Source organism: Gouania willdenowi, chromosome 13 (genome assembly GCF_900634775.1).
Source record: "Gouania willdenowi chromosome 13, fGouWil2.1, whole genome shotgun sequence".
NCBI classification, from domain to species: Eukaryota; Metazoa; Chordata; class Actinopteri; order Blenniiformes; family Gobiesocidae; genus Gouania; species Gouania willdenowi.
In genome coordinates, this window is record NC_041056.1 from 6823183 (window position 1) to 6844042 (window position 20860).

The 20860-nt window shown below is 35.7% G+C and overlaps 2 protein-coding genes across 3 annotated transcripts in view; one reads left to right on the plus strand and one right to left on the minus strand.

Moving 5' to 3' along the window:
• Positions 1–2210: 2210 nt before the first annotated feature.
• Positions 2211–9998, plus strand: LOC114474044 (erythrocyte band 7 integral membrane protein-like). Its single transcript, XM_028463923.1, has 7 exons — positions 2211–2367; positions 5087–5190; positions 5268–5340; positions 5417–5499; positions 5607–5810; positions 6858–6992; positions 8106–9998. Exons 1-7 carry the CDS (start codon positions 2292–2294, stop codon positions 8295–8297), a joined length of 867 nt encoding a protein of 288 aa, XP_028319724.1. The 5' UTR covers positions 2211–2291; the 3' UTR covers positions 8298–9998.
• mtus2b (microtubule associated tumor suppressor candidate 2b) overlaps positions 8804–20860 on the minus strand; it is a 33512-nt gene continuing 21455 nt past the window's right edge. Inside the window, exons 8-15 of one of the 2 annotated variants that reach the window (XM_028463922.1) lie at positions 17121–17187; positions 16591–16805; positions 15329–15434; positions 15069–15142; positions 14871–14969; positions 14670–14789; positions 14440–14537; positions 8804–12935 (exon numbers count right to left, since the gene is read on the minus strand). In XM_028463922.1, the coding sequence (XP_028319723.1) occupies positions 12728–12935; positions 14440–14537; positions 14670–14789; positions 14871–14969; positions 15069–15142; positions 15329–15434; positions 16591–16805; positions 17121–17187 (987 nt within the window). In that variant the 3' untranslated portion in view covers positions 8804–12727. Of the gene's footprint in view, positions 12936–14439; positions 14541–14669; positions 14790–14870; positions 14970–15068; positions 15143–15328; positions 15435–16590; positions 16806–17120; positions 17188–20860 lie in introns of both variants that reach the window. The other variant, XM_028463921.1, reaches the window with a different exon arrangement.

Consider the following 20860-nt stretch of genomic DNA (forward strand, 5'->3'; position numbering starts at 1 on the left):
AAACCCGAAACCCGAAATGAGAAAGGAGAAACCCGAAACCCGAAAGGAGAAAGGAGAAACCCGAAACCCGAAAGGATAAAGTAAAACCCTAAACCCTAAATTATAAATTATAAACCCTAAACCCTAAATTATAAATTATAAACCCTAAACCCTAAATTATAAATTATAAACCCTAAACCCTAAATCCTAAATTATAAACCCTAAACCCTAAATCTTAAAGTCTCCACTGACTGCGCCTCTGAAGTGTGTGAAGCAAAAAGAGCTTGAAGCACTTGAAACAGAAAAGGGGCGGACCTTTGTTTTGGGTTTTTTCAATTTAAAAAAAAAAAATAAATAAATAAAATATATATATATATATATATATATATATATATATATATATATATATATATATATATATATATATATATATATATATATATATATATTATCCAAAAAACATTTAATCGAAAACAGATATTTTTAATCAAAGGAAAAAAGTGTTCAGTTGCAGATATTTGGGTTTCAAATATTTTGTTGCATTTGAACACTTTTTTTCTTTGATTGAAAATATGAATTTTTGATTAAAATAAACTTGTTTTGATCAACAACGATTTTTGATTGAAGTGATTTTTTAAAAAAAATTAGCATAAAACACCCACAAAAGACACGAGCTTACTAAGAGATAATAAACAAATACACACAAAACAAAACAAAACCAAAATGGAGATGGAAATGAAAATAAATACAAGTACAATCCACAAAGCATTGGAGTGTTACTTGATGAAATACTCACTGTGGTGATTGAAAGCAAGGGCTGAAAACGTTGTTAATGTGGTCGTTTTTCAATAAAACCTTTTCAAATAAATATTTTCCATCAGCATCACTGAAACAATATTTCTAAGTTTCCTGCCAGAGATCAGAATGTGGATTATTGATCAATGACACCAACCAATAAGCCATTTAAATATCTATTCTGGCCAACAGGGGGCCACGTTACCTACTTGTTAAATCAAGAATATAATAAGTAACGCATGGTATTAGAACACAACAGAGCAGTAGTGACACTATGTGGTGGCCGAGGGGAGGACATGTCCAACCTGATATATTTGCTATGTGATGAGTATATTATTAAATGCAGTATATTTTATTTTAGTGTACACATAAAGATGCAGCAAATATTTCATCATAATTTTTTTTTAAATATATATATATATATATATATATATATATATATATACTGTATAATTGGAGACCAGTTTGGTGTGTTTAACTCACCTTTTTTCAGGGTGGCAGGAGTCTTTACACATGAGAAACTAAAGTATAACAGTTGGTTATTTTTCTGTATCTTTAACATAGATTTTTTTTTTTTTTTAAATACGTATTTATATTGTAATTTTTTTTTAACAAACCAATAAAAATTGCATACCAGAATTCCTAAAACTCTGTGCGGCTTTGGGTTGTGCCATGATTTTCAGTGGCCCCATCTGGCCACCCTTATGAAAAAATAGAAAAATCTGGAGGCACCACTGCAACAGACATGGAACATTATTAGAAGAGGGAACAAATCTGACTCTAAGCTCAAATCTGGACAATTTTTTTATTGTGAAGAAGAGCCTGATTCATGTTGTGGTTCAAAAAAAAAAAAAAGAAAAAAAAAAGAAAAAAAAGGGTGAAATATGGTGATTTCAAATCAATACTACAAAAGTTATTTTTCATTTTTATTTACTTTATTGATTTTAACACCAATATTTATGTTATGCTTAGTGTCCATCAGTGCGATAGTCTACGGTTGTTTTATTATGATTTGAAATTCATGAGTTTTAATTTTTTTTTTAAATTTTTTTTATTTTAGTCAGTAGACATTTCCCCCACATGGGGTTACGACCCAAAGTTTGAAAAACACAGGTCTTACTTGATCAACTTATCAACTTACTATCTCCAATAAATAATGCACATGTATGACCTAAAATTACATGTGATTATGAAAGAAGTAACAGAAACATCTTTTATTTCACTATTTGGTCATTGCTAATGACTTATTTATAGTCCTCACCTCTCAGGTGACTGACTCTTGGAAAAAAGATGGAGAATCACAATGAAAAAGCTCTTTGTTGCTAGGATACAAGAGACGCGTTCAGGATAGAGAGTTCATGTTACCTGCAGCATGCACAAAGGTGAGTGTGTGTGTGTGTGTGTGTGTGTGTGTGTGTGTGTGTTTCCCAGGACAGATCACACCCTACAGGGAGAGCAGACGGGTAAACAGCCTTGTTCTGCTGTATTTCTTCCATTCCAGTGACTCAGGTTCTCTAATGATCTCAACTACATCCAGCACAGCAGAAATGGTTATGCAAGGAAAGCTGGAGATCACTGCTGACAATGTGGAAGGTAATTAAATGCATTTATTTCACCTTCTAACGTCGATTGTTGGTTAAATTATAGGCCAAGGGTGTCAAACTCATTTTAGTTCAGGGTCCAAATACAGACCAGTTTGAACTAAAATGGGCCTCAGATTTTTGGTGGTTTGTGTTTCTAGGTATAAATTATATATAAATGATAAAGTATGGAAGATTATATCAGTCGGTGCCGGATCTTGACTAAAATTTCCCAGATTTTGGGATTTTGGGGAAATTTTGTCGAATAATTTGAGTGAAATTTGCCAGATTTTGGAAAAATGTATTGTTCTGTCAACAATTTGAGATTAAAAATGACTGCCGTCAGTCATGTGATATAAGAAGTGGAAAACTGAGCTCTGCAAATATAGTGGGTTTTAATAAAATCTATGGTATGAGGGGATGAGTTTGTTAATTTACAAAATGTTTCCTTTTTTTTTTTATAATTTTACTTTGTGCGGGGACAAATTTGGTGGTTCCCAAACAGGGGTATGTGTACCCCTAAGGTTACAGGAGCACATTGCAGGGGGTATTCTGAAAGATTTTACAACAATTAATCTAAAAATAATCTGGAAATGCTCCTAGTTCTGTTTTTTAGGCAAATTTTTTGGACAAATTAACCACAAACTAACAATAAAATTGCTCAATAAAACTATAATTTAACTATTTATTTACTGTAATTGATTGAAACAGGATTATTTTATGCTGTAGAGGCAATTTTATCACCTTTATGACAATGGAGACAATAATTAGCTGCATTTTACAAAAGAATAATTTCACAAAAGTTGTTGTTCAACTAAATTCCGCTTTAAATTCCACTTATTGTTTTTATTCGTAGATTACCGGAAGCCTTTGGGAACCAATGCTGGAGACACATTTAGGGGTTTAGGAGAGCTCGCTGTTTCACAAATGAAAAAGCATCTGAAATTATGTAGAGGGTACTTATGGTATGAAGAGGGGGTACACATGATTTGACAAAAATGTGATGGTGGTACATGGGACAAAAAAGGATTGGGAACCACTGCTCTAAAGGGCCGGATTTGGGTCCCGGGCCTTGAGTTTGACACATGGGTTAGGCTACACCAAACACTTGTGTAAAAATTGTCCTTCAAAAAAAATTATAAGTAATATTAAGCAGGAACAATATCTTGTAGAATTAGGTATTTTGTAAGGTTAAGTAATCTCGATTCTGCTTATTCCTGCATTAAATATCAACATTAGAATTTATCCTATTATGGTGCTTTACATTTTATTGAATAAGCCCAATTTTAAAGGTGTCCCAACCTGATATTTATAGCGGATATTGGCCCAATATTGTCAAATTAGAAACTGTAATCTCCAAAATACGTAATCCAATACAAGCATTCCATTTATTGGATTTATTAAGGTTATTTTTCAGGGTCTTCCAACTAATACATTAATTTAATATAACAGTTGGTTCCGACTAAGTCATTTGATTGGACAACAGACATATCATGAGTGTTGATATAAAGTAACAACAGCACTGGCACTTTTTACACACAGTTAACTTTCACTTAGGAAATGTTGATGTGTTGCCTGGCAACAGCCTTGTCTCCCTTCCTTTTATTTGTTTTGATGGAGCCAAATAAATGATTCAACAAACAAATCACAATCTCTTGTCGCTTAATACTGTTGACTAGTAAATTGCACTTGTAGAACTGTTGAAGAAAAGCAATATTACACACCCTTTCACAAGATATTGCTTAAATATTCAATTGTAGAATCATTTTATGTTTAAAATTAAAATGTATGTAAACCAATCATTAATAAACACTTGATCAAGCCTTTTCTAGCATTCCACAAAACAAAATAAGTAATAAAAGTATATGTTTGATCCGTATCGTATTGGTATCGGACAATAATCAAGGCATCATATATTGGAAGTTAAAAAGTTGAATTGGGACACCCCTAGTTCTTTTATTACCACCACCAAGGAGGTAATATTTTCACCAATATTTATTTATTGGGAATAACACATTTTGACATGTAATGTAACACGTGTAAGATTACATTCATTTTTTTTTTTTTTTTTTTTTTAAGAAAGGATCCAGATCAGTAAACTAATTCTGGATTAGTTTCAAAAATTCTAAAAAAAAAAAATATTTTTCATCCTTGGAAAAAATTTCTAAAATTCCTATATTTTTTCATATTGACCAATCTTTATGAAATTCGACTCAGTTATGTCATGTTGGTTCCTTAATTACTCCACCAAATTTCATCCAAATCAGATTCTGATTTTGCATTTAATCCCGATTTTTGGTAAAATGGGAGTGCCTATACATTTGGAGCTACTGTATCGTTATTGATTTTCATCAAGCCTTTAAAATTTGAATGATCATGTTACCACGATGAGGAAAACTAATGCAGATAACTGCCATTATTTGGCGGTTGGTGGAGGTTTTCGCTCTGTGCTCTTGTTATTAATGTAATAGTTCATAATATGCCAAAGTTTAGCGCCGTGTTCCTCAGGTGGATCAGTAGCATGACCTCCCCTTGGAGATTAATTACACAATGAGAGACAAATGAGAAGTACAAAGCTTTGCCTCACTGCGTGAATGTTTTGTATCACTTCTCGCTCCCAAAAGAGCGTCATGTTGTCTCATCATGTCAACAGTAAGTCTAATCATTACTAATGGAAACGGTTGGTTACGAGTAAAAGATTTTCAACCTTTAAGTGTCTAACGTCTCCTCAGAGAAGAACACAGGGAAACTAGGATGTTGTGGTTGGATGCTGGTCATCATCTCCCTCATCTTTGTTGGAGTGACATTTCCAATCACACTATGTATGTGCGTTAAGGTGAGTAGTTTTCAGAGTAAAGTCTTCATAGAGTGATATATTACATTTTAATTTAGTGTTGGCCTTTTGTCTTCTAGATTGTGAAGGAGTATGAGCGAGCCGTCATCTTTAGACTGGGCCGAATTACAGACAGGAAACCCAAAGGACCAGGTTGGTAAAAAAACACTTGTTTTTTACTGTTTGCTATATAACCTTGACCACACATATGGGATCTTTCTTTGGCCAGGACTTTTTTTTGTCCTGCCTTGCACTGATAACTTTGTGAAAGTCGACCTGAGGACTGTGTCTTTTGACATCCCTCCCCAAGAGGTATTTTACATTTCAATGGTTTGACATCATAACCAAATTCCCCTTGTCTTTTTTTTTTTTATAATGCTACTATGTACTAATCATATTTTTCTTGCTACCTCCTTCAGATTCTCACCAAAGACTCAGTGACGGTTTCTGTCGACGGTGTGGTTTACTTTCGCATACAGTGCCCCATCTCAGCAGTGGCCAACGTGACCAACGCACACTCGTCTACACGCCTGCTCGCACAAACTACTCTGAGGAATGTGCTCGGGACGAAAAATCTCGCCGAACTTCTGTCTGATCGAGAAGGCATTTCAATCAGTATGCAGGTGAAAAAATGTCTGGAAGGTTAATGTAGAAAGTATTTCTCTGATTTCACAGAAGCTAAGCCTTACACGGACAAAAACAAGGACTACTAAAGGCCTTCTATAGTTAGAGAGGTTAGTGTTTGGTTGCTCTATTAAAGGAATCCAGATACTGCTGAGGACCACCAAGCATCTCCATCTTGTTCTCTGACTGACTTAGCAACACATTTTCTCACAGTCACTTAATCTGTTTCAGAGATGAAAAAAATATTTTTTTAGTTAAAAAAAAAAAAATATATATATATATATATTTGCTAATTTGAAGCTAAAACAACAATTTAGAGTTTAGAATTTTACAAATATTTTTATTTTTAATTTTATGACCTGCTTCTCTTAGTGGACAACTGAAGGGTTTCACTTAAAATACAACACACTACAATATCTTCTGCAGTAATAAAATCCAATTACCTTCATATTTGTGAAACTAACTTTTTTTTTTTGCTTGTTTTTTAATAGAAAACACATTAGAAGTCTATATTACACCACAAACAACTGGTTTCAGGATAGGGTTTAAAATGTAAACAAAGACTTAGCAGCGAGGTATTGATTAGTTGACCCTATCATATTGCTTTCATACCATGAAAAATGATTTCTTTCTTGAAAAGTTCAACTTCAATTCGACACCAAATTTTAACACCTGACATGTTCATAATTTAACGATTTGATAAATATTGGAAGAAAAAACAACGACTATGTCCTGAACAATATTTCTCTCTCTTTTCCAGACATGGACATTTTGCTGTTTTTTATAAAATTTTCTGTCAGCCTTAAAAAAAAAATAGTTCCCATCATTCTATTTTCACACAAGATGACATTAAAAATGTCAGAATGAATCTGTAAAACCCATTGTGAATGTGTACGGTAGTTGTGAGAAGATAGAGACCAGAAATTGAAAAGGTCCCTTCTCAAAAGGATATGTGAGCTAAACAGATGTTCCCTGAGATGGAATTTACGGTGTGAAAAAACACATTTGTACGTAAATAACCAAAACTTTGATGTGATAAAATGCAGGAATCCCTGGATGTTGCCACTGATTCATGGGGTATCAAAGTGGAACGTGTTGAGATCAAGGATGTGAAGCTGCCTCATCAGCTGCAGCGAGCCATGGCAGCAGAGGCAGAGGCCAGCAGGGAGGCCAGAGCTAAAGTAGGTCCTTCAATGCTACGTTTGGAATCCAATTATTGCGTCTTTTTTTTAAGTGCTAAACGTAGGAAGCTGGTGAGGTTTGGAGCATCGAATGTAACAACTCTCAACTTTTTCATAGCCGACATATTTTGAACATTTTGCTCATTTTTCTTCATTTGAGACAGAAATTTATGTAAAACAGCATGATCTATATCATTTTTAAAGATGTGTACACATGAAAAATAAAAAAATCTAAATGTTAAATGTAAATGTAAATCTAAATGTTAAATGTAAATCTAAATGTTAAATCTAAATCTAAATGTTAACTCTTAATATAAATGTTAAATCGGTTGCCAAGTGTAAAGCTAAATGTTAAGAAATATAGACTTATCCTGAGTGAGTGAGGAGAGGGAAAGAGCGAGACATAGTGGGATCGCTTCAAACTGACAAACTCAAAAGAGCGGTAATGACTGGTGCACGGGCTGCATATCAGCAAAGGGAATATGTGGACAACTGCCCTCACACAGTTTAACAGACGTAGATTAACTCACTGAGAGTTCCGGCGTGGATGCAGAGGATGCAGAAGATCTTGGAGGGTGGGGGTGTGTGGAGTGTGGGCGGGGCCTCGTGATCGACAGGCACTGACCAGCCCACTTTGTACAATTTCTAAACATTTAGCTTTACAATTGGTGACTGATTTAACATTTCTATTTAGATTTACATTTAACATTTAGATTTAGATTTAGCATTTCTATTTACATTTATCATTTGTATTTAGATTTAACATTTAGATTTACATTTATATTTAACTTTACAATTTAGATTTAACATTTACATTTAGATTTTTATTCATGTTTACACCTTTTTTTACAATGATATAAAACATCCTGTTTTACGTGAATTTGTCTGAAATGAAAGAAGAGTGAGCTAAATGTTCAAAATAGTCAGCTATGGTGTAAAAGTGTTGTACATTGGACACCTTAACCCTAACCCTAATCCTAATCCTAAACCTAAGCCCTAACCCTAAAACGCTACGTACTTGTACTTCAGTAACTGTACTAATAGCACCGGGGGTTGTCCGTACGGCAACCGTACAAATAGACACTTTCTTTAGATAAACTCTTTGTGTTTCAGATCATTGCTGCAGAAGGAGAAATGAAGGCCTCTCGGGCTCTGAAAGAAGCTGCTCTGGTGATCTCAGAAGCTCCGTCCGCCCTTCAGCTGAGATACCTTCAGACTCTCAACTCCATTGCTGGAGAAAAGAACTCCACCATCGTTTTCCCTCTGCCCATAGATTTGCTGCAGAGCTTTATGCAGAGGAAGTGACGGATCCCTCACTTTCAATGTGAATAATTATTAGGGGCAGATTGCACTTTTATTAACCAACTGTTAAAACCTTATTGCAAAAACTAGTTTTTTTTCTTCCATTTTTATAACAAGAAAAAGCTTTATATGTATATTCACGTAGAGTTGACTCAACTCATTTTAATGTAATACAAAGTGCAACATATACATCCGCAACACTAATATTCTCAGCTGCTTTGCTACAGTATAGTATTACTAGGAAAAATATTAAATTAAATTATAACAAAAACCATAAAACAGACATTTAAAGACATGCTTTTATATGAACACATTTAGAGCCTGAATGTGTGTTGAACTGAACATAAATACTGCAAACAATCAACAAAAGTGCACATCAATTCTTTTTCTCCGTCGTCGGACGAACATTCAGAAAATGAGTGAATGACTGTGTCCACGAGACACAGAGGCAACCAGTGCAATCAGATTTCACCTGATGGAGAGAGAGAGAGACAGGGTTTCCACCTCCTCTCATGACACACACAAAAAAAAACACTTCAATCAACCATAACATTATGACCACATGCTGAATCCCATGTTCCTTTCTTTCTTTCTCTCTCTTTTTTTATACATTTTTTTTAGTTGTAGACACTTTAAAACCAGCCTCATTGCATTTCCACAAAATACATTTTACACTGATTAAAAGTAAAGACTTGAAGTAAATCAGGATTTTGAATATTTAAGTGTAAAATGTAAAGATTCAAGCTAATAATAATAATGATGTAAGTGGGACAGAAAAGATTTATCAAGATGTGTAAATAACTAAAAACAATAATTTACAATAAATATTGAATTTAAAAAAACTTGAGCTAATGATGGCAGCAGTTTTCTAAGTTTGTCGATCTATTCTACAAAAACAAGCATTTCTTCACAATAAGTGAAACCATTTAATACAGAGAAAAGCAGCTTTTTATGTAGAAAAATGTGATCGTCTGATCTGAATCATCAGAATTCATGTAAACATTTAGAGTGACGACTGTTCTGAGCATTATTCCAGAAAAAAAGTTGATTTATGTATATTTTCCAGTGTGTATTTTGTAGTTGTCGTGTTTTTATAGTAATTTCTTAAGATTTTGCTGTTGTTTTGTGTATTTTTTTTATTAGTTTGTGTGTTTTGGGAGTAATGTTAATAATATTAATAATACATTGTATTTATTTATAACTCAAAGACACTTTGAGGCAAAGAACGTGTGTGTGTACTTTGGGGGCCGCACAAAACTAGACCTAGGGCTACACGTGGTCCCCATGCCACCAGTTGCCTGTGTCTGAAAATTTAAATTTTACCAAAATATCATTCACTTAAGTTTAAATACAAGCATCAAAAATAATTACCTAATAATAATATAATGCTGTAATAATTATAACATTAGAAAGAAGACAAATCTCAGATTATAAAGCTGCAAATTGTCTTTTTTTATTCCACGGATATTACTGCATTTTATTCATCATTTTAATATATATTTTGTTAATACATATATATAGTATGCAGTACAGTAATTTTCACTCACTAAAAATGATAAACTTTTTCCCTCCTTTTCTCATCAGTGGTCATAATATTATGGTTGGTCAGTGTTGTGCACTTACTGTGCATTTATTTAAAAAAACACCCTGAAAAACAATAAAGTCACACAGATCTGATCCCTGATAAAGCGAAGGCTAAACAATGACGACAATATTACATCATTTTTATAATAAAACACTTTCAGTTTACTTTTGTTGAGTCTTTTTTTTCCTGCCCAACACTCAGACATCAAATTAACTCTAAAACAGACACATTCTCATGAGAACATGAAGAAATAATACAATCAACTTCAACTCTTTGATAACTAGTCCCTCTTCTTAACCTGTATGGAAAGCTGTTTGAGCATAAATGTGATAGCAACCCTAGTTAAGCTCTACTAGAACAGTTACTAGTATCACATTTATGCCAGAACAGCTTGCCATAAACCTGAGAATTCCTTTACAATGAGATCCAAGATAACACGAGATTCAGTCGGACTTTTAGGTTGGATTTTGATTCTCTGGGATTTTTCAAAGAGTTGATTAAAGGTCTGATACACCAGTGGTTCCCAAACAAGGGTACGCGTTCCCCTAGGGTACAGGAGCACATTGTAGAGGGCACTCGGAAAGATTGAACAATTAATGTAAAAATGATCTGGAAAACTAACAGTAATATTGCTCAATAAAACACTATATTTTTTTGTAATTTATTGAAACAGGATATTTTATCCTCAGAGGACATTTTATCACACTTTTGACAATAGGAGACAATAATTAGCCACATTTTACAAAGGAGACGATGTTTACTTACTATTGAAGTAATCACAAAAAAGTTGTATTGGTATTTTCTTTAAAATAAATGCCAGTCATTGTTTAGAAATTGGAGCTTTAGCCTTAGGAAACCAATGTTGGAGACACGATTAGGGGTTTAGGAGAACCCGCTGTTCCACAAATTAAAAAAAATATATGAAACTTGAGTATTTAGCATTTTGAAAAGTGCAGGACAAGTTAGACAAAGACGGAATAATAATAATAATAATAATAATATTAATAATAATAAAGTTTGCATATGTCATGCATCCTTACTAATTATGGAGAGGGTATTTATGATATGAAGAGGGGTACACATGATTTGACAAAATTTGTGAAGGGGGTACACGGGACAAAAAAAGATTGGGAACCACTGTGTTACACAGAAAGCAGCAACAACCGTATCCTGCTGCGAGAGCAGAGCAGCAAATTAAGCGTATATCAAAATTTGTGTATTCCCATTTTTTCAATGTCCACTGCTTTTATGGCTGATTCTGAAGCAAAAACCTTCGATTGTGTGTCGTCGTGTAGCACCAACTGAACGGCTGATGGATGATGTCCTCTTTGGTGGCTCCTCCAGATCCGACATTTTTCCACTTTGACGAAATTTAGTTCACCTCACTTAGTTTTACATTAAAAAAAAGATTACTATTAAACATAAATAAATAAGATGTATTTGCTTCTTTCCATGAGCATCTCTCACTTTCAGTCTCATACAGTGAGTTATAAGTGGAAGACAATCCATGCTTTAAAGAGTGCCTTATACTGTACACATTTTACACGTTGATTGGAACAATGTTCTGGAAGTTCAGTGTGTTTGTGAGTTGTCTGTTTGTTGAATCCACTGTAACACTGATAGTTTGTTGCATTTGAAGTTTGACTTTAGGCGTGCTAAAGTAAGCGAGCCCCCAAAGAAGAAGAAGCAGCCACAGATTGGCCCTCATTTAACAACCTTGCGTGAAAACGGGTGCAAATTTGAGTGCACATTTGGTCGTACGACAGGACCAACGTTGTGATTCATAAAACATTTGTATCTGACTAATCCCAGCATACAAATGATCGGGTGTTGAGAAATTCGGCGGCTGAATTCGATCGTCATTAACTTGTTTTGCTTACTGTTTTGGAAGCCCCGCCCACTAAGGTCAAAGAAGAAAAGAAGCTTTTCCAAGATGAAAATCGGCATCCTCACATCTGAGGTGGAGCAAAACAAAGATGTCCTTTTTGATCGTGTGAAAACTTGAATTTAAGAAGTGCATTTAAATGCTCTATGGAAGAAGATCAGCTACTGAGCAGGTGAAGTCTGCCCCCCCGTGTGCAATGACAAAACTGATATGACGATAATATCGGCCTCAGTCTGCATGCTTTAGGCAATAAATATCACATTAAAAGAAAATAACGATTGAAAAGATTTAAAATAGACTTAAAAATTACAAAATGTCTGTTCATTATGCCTACAGCCAATTTCACCCATACTTCATCACATTACTGGGTAAACCTTCATAACATCAGTCATAACGTTGGCTTTTTTAAATTCATTTTATTTTGTTTAATTTATCCATTTTTATCTGTTCTGAACATGTCTGCTTAAGTTTAAATGACAGCCGAGGCTTATTTAATACTTTATTTTCAGTCTAAGTCAGAGACTGGGGTCAGATCTGATCGTAGCGTACACTCACGTCAGAATTGATGAATACCGAAGCTTGCATGAATTTGCTCGAACGCACGTCGTATGCTCAGAACGTACGAACGGTTGATAAATGAGGGACATTGAGAGCGACTCAAAGTCTACCTTAGGTAGTTTTGTAGCCATGGTGGATGTTGCTGGTGGGAGGGTTCGGACAGCGATAAGGCGCTTCTTGTGTTAATCGTTGCACTTGTATTTGCTTGTTCGACATGAAGAAAGACTGAAGGTGAATATGATGGAATGAGGCACCGTGACTTTGATTCTGTTTCCTGAAAACAGCGACGATGAGACGTTCATTCGTAGGCGTTAGAAACACTGAGATCATCCAATGCTTTTCTTTGAGAGGAACATTCATCACATAAAGATGGCTCACGCTAGTCAAACGGAATCAGTGGGAGTGTCACTGATGGTAAGAATGTGGGCGCGCAGGAGAGCCGTGCAGGGAGGGAGGCCGATGGATGGGGGAGGAGCTAGGGGACATCCGGGGGCTCAGCTCGCCCGTCTGCAGACGCCACATCAGCTCCTCGTTGGTACGGCTCAGACGCTTCTTCTCATTGCTCTCCTTCTCCACGTTCACTTGTAAGTTGGCGTTTTCCTCCGAGAGTTGCCTGTGAAAGAAAAACACAACAAAAAAGTGACCGTCTGCACAAATATTGTCAAATTGTTTGGGACGAATGTTTTCAGAGTTGATTTCTTGCTAAAATCCCCCGTCGATTGCACTTTACATGATAAGTTCCTCACGGCAATTACCTGATTAAAAAAAACCCCTAAATTGTAAGTAGTACACAGCTCATCTCTGACAATCAGACCATAAATCTCTCTAGTCACAAACCTGGGTGTCCGGTTCAACCCTCACCTAACTTTGTCTCAACATATTAAAAAACTGTGTAAAACATAATTTTTTCATCTCCGAAATATTGCCAAACTCCGTCCTCTTCCAAACTTTCCTGATGCAGAAAAACTTATCCATGCCTTTATTTCCTCATGGCTGGACTACTGTAACAGACTATTTATTGGGCTTCCTGCCAAAGAGCTGCAAAAGCTCCAACACTTACAGAACAGTGCGAACCAGGAAGTATGACCACATCACACCTGTTCTGTTTTCACTGCACTGGCTTCCGGTTTCTGCTAGGATCGAGTACAAAATCCTGCTCCTCACTCATAAATGCATCACTGGTCACACTCCATTATACCTGCAGGAACTCATATCACGGCAACCCTCCACCCGCACCGTCAGGTCATCCAGTCGCCTCCACCTTCATGTTCCTACGACCGAGCACCAAACCATGGGGGGACAGAGCCTCCTGCTCTGCTGCGCTAAGGCTTTGGTACTTTTAAAGCTAAATAAACATACCTTTGTAAGAAGGCTTTTTAATTGTTAATGCTGTAGCACTCTGAGATTTCCTGAATGAAAAGTGTGTTACAAATAAAATGTCTTATTATTATTATTATTAATATCATTATTATTATTTCAGAATATGATTATTTGTTCTGTCTGTTTTTATGATCACGGAAAATTGGAGGCTGTAATCTAGGCCAGCGATTTTGAACTGGTGGGTCGGGACTCAAAAGTGGGTCACGGGCCTGTACCGGGTGGGTCGCGGACAGCTGGTCAAAAATAAATAAATACTTAATGTCTCATGTTAGACTTGTCTTGTAGTCAAAGATAAGACATTTGTCTTTTGACAGGCATGCTGTGAAATGTATGTTGCACAGGAAATCATATAGATTTATGTTTTAAAAAGATTAGATATGTGTGTTTTCAACATCTATTCTTGAAAAACTACATTTGGTTGGTTGAATTATTCAAAAAAAGTAGGTCGCGATTTAATGACTGTGGCAAAATGTGGGTCCCAGGCCACTGGTCCCCCAACCACTGGGCTGCGGACGGGTAGAATTGCGTATATCAACTGGTACCAAGAAAAATGTATCAAAACCTTCCCACTTCCCTGTGGATAACTCCTGTGAATATTTCTGCACACTTTAACATTTGCTGACTCAGCTATCTTATTTCACATTTCCACCATTACCATGGCTGACTCACTGTTGTTCCCAATGCCAGGCCTAAGTTTGTTGTAATATATGTTGTTTGTGTTATATGATGGGTCTGACCTGGAAACTGCCAGATTCTTGTCTATTCTTTCCTTCAGGTCTTCGTTCTGTTGCTGTAACACTTGAAGTTTCTCCTCCAGGAAAACGTTCTTTTCAGCCTGCTCAAAAAAACAAAGAGGAAACATCCATAACATTAAATTCTTTAAATGACTAAAAGCTGTAAGGAGAATAATAATACTACTCTCTACTGACTGAAGGGAGATGAACTAAAGCAGAAATTTGAAGCCTACTATTTTCTCCAGTTCGGAAATCTTCTGCTCCTGCTGATGGATTTGTTGATTCTTCATCTCTAAAACTTCTTTAAGGCTCTTCAGGTCTTCGTCAATGTGTTTATACGGGGCTAAAGCGTCCTAAGAAAAGTCATGTGATGTTATTAAAACCAACCTAAACCATGATTAGTCGTGTGTCTTTTTCTTTAATAAAGTGCTTACCACTATTTGCTCGTCTGTGCTTTTTCTTAAAGCTTCCTCGAATCTCTTCGCTCGCTCTCTGAGGCTTCGGTTCTGAAATGTCAGCGTGTCCACCTGATCCTGGAGAGCACACAGACATCATCAGACATAAACTGTTAGTATTTCAGAGGGAAATGATCAAACAACGTTTGAATTTTGGTTGTAAGGAGAGCTCTGGACCTGCAGAGAAAGTCTGATCTTTTCAAACTCCTCCTCCAGAGACTTCCTCTGCTGTTCGTGAGCCATTGTGAGATCTGTGAGGAAAGTAACGTGTTTTTTTTTTTTTTAAAAGAAAAAAAAAGAGAAAAAGATAAGAAAAAAAGAGGGCGAGAAAAAGGAAAAAAATTATGAAAACATTAAAAAAAGGAAAGTAAGCGTTATCTTGTGTTTTAGCATGTGGAGCAGGAGGGAAACAGGTTCGAGCATCAGGGTTTACTTACTCTTCACGGTGCGAGCGTGCTCGTCCTGCAGCGTGGCCACGGTGCCGTTGTGTGTGGATTCCAACTCCATCAAGGACGCCTCGTGGTTTTCAGTCATCTCCTCCAGCTGAGGATGAATCACAGATGCTTCATAATCACAGCTGCTACCACACACCAGGGTTATTATAGTTAACTAAAACTGAAAAAAAACAACTAAAAGTAGGGCTGTATTAGAAATGTCATGCTAACATACTACTCATACTAAGTCTGATGTCAAAATTAGTATGTAGTGTGTTCACATTAGATAGTGTGAAAAAATTGCGTAGGCGAGACGAGAAATAGCCAGATGTATATTACGTGTATGTGGACATTTCTATGTATTTTCAGTAGGCACGGTGGGCACACTAGTCATACTCAACTACCCCATGATGCACTGCAAACGGAACGTAAAACTGTCGTAGGACCGTCTTCAAGCAAAAAGTCAAACATCCCCCTTTTCAAAACAAAAGCATCTCTTCTTGTCTTCCATGAGATTCTTTTTTTATTGATATTATTTTATTGAAGAACCCAAGATCCACCACTTTTCAGCATTCACATTATAACAATTAACATTGAGAAACTCAAAAAAGTAAAACATTGTGAAAAAAATGAGAGAAAAAAAAACAAAAAACATTTATCTCCTTTTTCTTTTCAAATAACACAGAACTTTCAAAGTAAAGGTGGAGAATCAACGGAGATATTTAGCCTCAGTGTGCTTCAGGTTTTTGTTGTTGTAGGTTCCAAATGCATCTTGGGAAACTTGGAAGTATACTTCAGTAGGAACTTCACCATACTAAATAAATACTCATTGAGTTTGTAATGTATAGTACGTTACTGTACTATACATGTATAATAGAGTACGAAGTAAAAAAACATTTTTTTTAACTGAAATAAAAATAAAACAAGTGTTTTTTTTTTAAAACAAAAAAGATAACTAACTCAAACTGCATTGTGTTTACAAAACTAACTGAAACAAACTTATAAATGATAGTGATAACAATAAAAGTGCGTGCCTTGTAGTAAAAGCAGGTGATATTTACACCAATTTACAAAAAACAAAACAAAAAAAACCTAAAACTAACACTAAAACTAATAAAAACTAAGCCTTTAAAAACATTTTTTAAAAAAGGAACTGAATAAAAACTAGCAAATCTGCTTCAAGAACAAATAAAAACTAACTGAATTTAATAATAAAAGGTCAAAAAAGAAAGAAAGAACTAAAACTATTTGAACATACAACGCACCTGCTCCTGCTGCTTGAAGCGCAGCTCCTCCAGCTCAGCTCTTTGGTCAGCTTGCAGGTTCTCCGTCTCCTCCATGTGTTGAGCCTTCAGCCGCTCCTCCAGCCCCCTGAGCTCCACCTGCTGCTGGGAACGCAACGCCAGCAGCTCAGCCTCAAACCGCCGCTCCACTTCCTCCTTCTCCCGCTGCAGTTTCTCCCAGTGTGCCACACTGGAAGCTGAGACAATGTTATAGTACGGTTTAGATTACAGAAATATTTCACATGTAGGATCCACTGTATATATTATAACTCACGTGCACATTTTCAAAAGCTTTCTCAAGTGTTTCATTAATGTTTTTTAGTGAAAACATGTGTTGAGCTGTCTATGGCCGAGATGAGCAACTTTTATCACAGCGGGGGCCACAAAAATGTGACTGTCTGATCCAAGGGCCACATTGTCAACATACATGTCAGTATTTAGAATAACTAGTGCAGTGCCCGTAGGAAGTCCATATCTGGGCGGTGGGTGCTACTCGCTTCTTCCTCACTTACCCACTTCATCCCTGATTCTGTTGAGCTCCAGGGACAGTTCCCTCTCCTTCACAACGGCTCTCTCACTCTGAAAGACAAACGGCAACAAAGCAGTGAACACGTCTGACCTCTGCAAATGGCTTTAGCAGTGAAAAAAAAAAACAGACAAAAATGCTGTAGAATGTTGCCTCTGTTTTAAGTTGAGTTTCTTTCGTGAAGAGAATTATCTGATTACATGAGCTAATGCACATGAGCCATATCCAGCCCAGTATAGCATACAATCCGGCCTGCAGATCCAATCCGATCACCCCACGTTACAAACAGGTTCAAAACTCTGCAACTCGTTGCCACGTGAGTTACGTGCCATCAAAGACCTGCCCCTGTTCAAAGCAAAGCTAAAAAACTCACCTGCTTATAAAGGCATTTGGTACATAGTTCTGTGGTACTTGTTCTAAATGTGATAATGGTCTATTTTTAATTATATATTATGCCACTTTTAAATTGTATTTTTTATCATGTACAGCGCTTTGGTCAATTTTGGTTGTTGTAAAGTGCTTTAGTACTTGATTTGATTTTGATGTGTAAAAACATCAAAGAAAACATGAATCATTGCGTACATTACCAAATAATTCACTTGTAGATATCTCAGCCCTCAGGAATGTAATAAAACTCCACAATTATAGCAGCGCTTCACAGTTTTCCAATGATTTATCACGTGACTGCGGCCATTTTAATCACATATTGTTAAATGAGCTGTCAATTTTTCCAAAATCCAACTATTTTCCTCAAATTATTCCCCAATATTTACTAAAATTATATAACAATGGGTCAAATAATCAAGAAAATTTAAACAACGGTCCTTCAGGGACATATCGCTTCACGTATTGTTCCTTACATAATTCTGTTACGGCCATTTACTATACATGTAAATTTGCACTGCCTCTCCATCTTTTTATCATTGATTTTAGGTCGTGACACTTCGATATCAAAATGTTATAAAAGTATGCTAATGTTGAAATTACTAATTTGCTCCGCCTAAAATCTGCAGCCCATGCACTTGAGGTCAAACTGGTCTGCATTTGGCCCATGAACCAAAATTAGTTTGACACCCCTTAGCTGATGTTGAATCACGAATCACATAAAAAAAATTGAAATCATTCGGTATTATTATTTTTATTCACCTTTTTGTAGGTTTATATTAGTGTAAAGAAGTTTAGCTTCTGTTTAGGTTATCAAACCCTGACTAAATCTGGCGTTAAGTTATCGAACAGAGCTTGTCTCATTTCAGATCGATTCCACAACAAGGTGACGTACACACTCCAACAACTCTTTTCAAGAGTTACAGTAAATGTGCACAAAAATTTGTGGCGCTTCGAGCAAACATGTTTGGTGTGCGCTTGGTGCTTTTGGCGACACTTAGTGGCGATGCTTGGAAATGACAACGACTATGACCATTAAAGTATCATCGTCTGTCTTAAAACAATAAATTGATACTTAAACACGAGTCAAAGTTGCTTATGTTTACATTTAAATTCAAAACAACCCAAAAACCTACCACGCTTACATTGGCACGTGAACCTTATATTAAAAAAACTACTGCCCAAGTCATAAAGAAAGGATCGTGTCTGACTTGAGCAGTAGTTTTTTTAGACCAGTTTCTTGTGTTTCTTCCCCAGACAAGGAAGACAATGATTCCATGACATCATTTTTGTTCTAGTTTTTTCTTGGTATTCCCCATGATATCACCTCACTCCACGAGACATTCAATTTCAGCCGGATTGAGATCTGTGTAAACCCCCCAAATAAACACTCACAATTGTTTTGCCATAACTTTCAGTGAAAACATCAGAAATGTGTTGGAAGTCAAATCCCAGCAAGAATTAAGTAAAAACACTTCTATGCATCTGTCTACAGAACTCCACATCCCACAATGCAATGCACAAAACGCTTTCAACAATGTCAATAAGAGTGTTTTACAGTGGAGATCAAAACATTTTAACTCTTAAACTTACACTATGCTTACATTATGTCTTCATCTGATCAGTTTTATTACACGTTTATTACAGAGTTAAATGTTACATTTGGAGTAAAATTAGCTCTAAAAAGTGTCATTATATTACTTTGAACAGTGTGAACAAATGAAAGTGTTCAATATCTTTATTCACTTCATTGTTAATTTTGACACTAAATTGAGTAGAATTCAGTCTGAAAAGTCTACATTGGTAATAGAGTAAATTTTACTCTAATTCTGAGTAGGACCAAATATTATCTGAAACAGCGTTAAATTAAACTCTTTAAGAGTTAAATCGACTCTTTTTTTTATTTTTTTTAATGTGCAGTAGCTTTAAATAGGGGTGTCCCAATCCGATATCGGTTCGATATCAGCCAGAAAATGAATATTGGATTTAATTGGACGGCATCTAAAATCTCCGATATAAGCGCTGCGATAAGCCTCAGTTTTTCCCACCATAAACTGACAGTAAAAAATAACTGAAGTGAACTTCAATTACTGACTAATTTTTCTCTGTTTGAGTAACGTCACTTGATCAAGCCTTTTCTAACATTCCACATTCGTGCTGATATTGTATTGGATCGGTATCGGCCAACACTCAAGGTCGCAATATCGGCATCGTATCGGAAGTGAAAAAGTTGTATTGGGACATCCCTAGCTTCAGACCTGGTTCTGTGAAATAACCCTGGAACTAAACATAACAACCCTGGATCAATCTGTCACTGAGAATGTTCATGTACATACTATTTAATTTAAATGTTCTTCTGCACTACTCATCAATGGACTACTGTACTATTATTTTATTATCATTATATTTTATTATTATTTTTATTTTTTTATTTTTATACTATTTTTATTATTATATTATTATTATCATTATTATTATTATTATCTTGTTATTTTACTTAGTTTTGCACATTCTAGTCTAACTACTGTTTATATTTATGTTTACATTTAATATTATTTTTTCTAGTTGATTGTTATTATTTAATGTTTACACTATTAGAGAGAGCACAGTTCACCAAGTCAAATTCCTCGTGTGTATAACATACATTACTTGGTCAATAAAGTTGATTCTGATTCTGATATGAATATAAAAACAATAGAAACAATGATAAAAAGCCAACAATGTTGATAAATAAGGTGCAAAGAAACAGCAAAAACGTGCAGGACTGTGGGCCTTAAGGAATGTATTTTTACTACCCTGGCACAGAGCTGAAAAGCAACATAAATACAGTCTAAATAAAAAATGTTTTTGTCTGTAAGTTAACTGCATGGTTAAAAAAAATAAAGATTTCATTTTAACCCCTTAAAAAAATCTCCCTTTACTGTAATCCTTAATTTTCCAAATGAAGAATCCTCACTCTCTGGTCATCCACAGAGAATCAAACACCAGACAGTCAGATGGGTATCGATCGCAGTTCAACACATGCACAATGCACATGCAGCGTGTCTCAGTCAGAGCTCACAGTACTTACTGGAAACAAAGGAGTAGAAAGACAAGCGGGTAAAAAATGCATGAGATGGCTGCCAACATGTCTCAGCAGTGATTATCTCACTCCTATGGATGATTAACTGGGACCATCAGGATGAGACTGCACAGACCTCAGGAGGGATGAAACACACTCAATACACACTTTACTTCTCCACCAGCCCATGATACACACCCAGACACACATGATTTATTTACAACAAGGATTATTTTAACGGATTGTCAGTCAAATATTTTCTAATCAAGAAGTAGAAAAAT

Coding starts and splice junctions, on each gene's coding strand:
- LOC114474044 (XM_028463923.1), top strand. CDS start 2,292: ATGATCTCAACTACATCCAGCACAGCAGAAATGGTTATGCAAGGAAAG. Junction 5,341..5,416: donor CAGGAAACCCAAAGGACCAG/GTTGGTAAAAAA, acceptor TTCTTTGGCCAG/GACTTTTTTTTGTCCTGCCT. Junction 6,993..8,105: donor GCAGGGAGGCCAGAGCTAAA/GTAGGTCCTTCA, acceptor TTTGTGTTTCAG/ATCATTGCTGCAGAAGGAGA.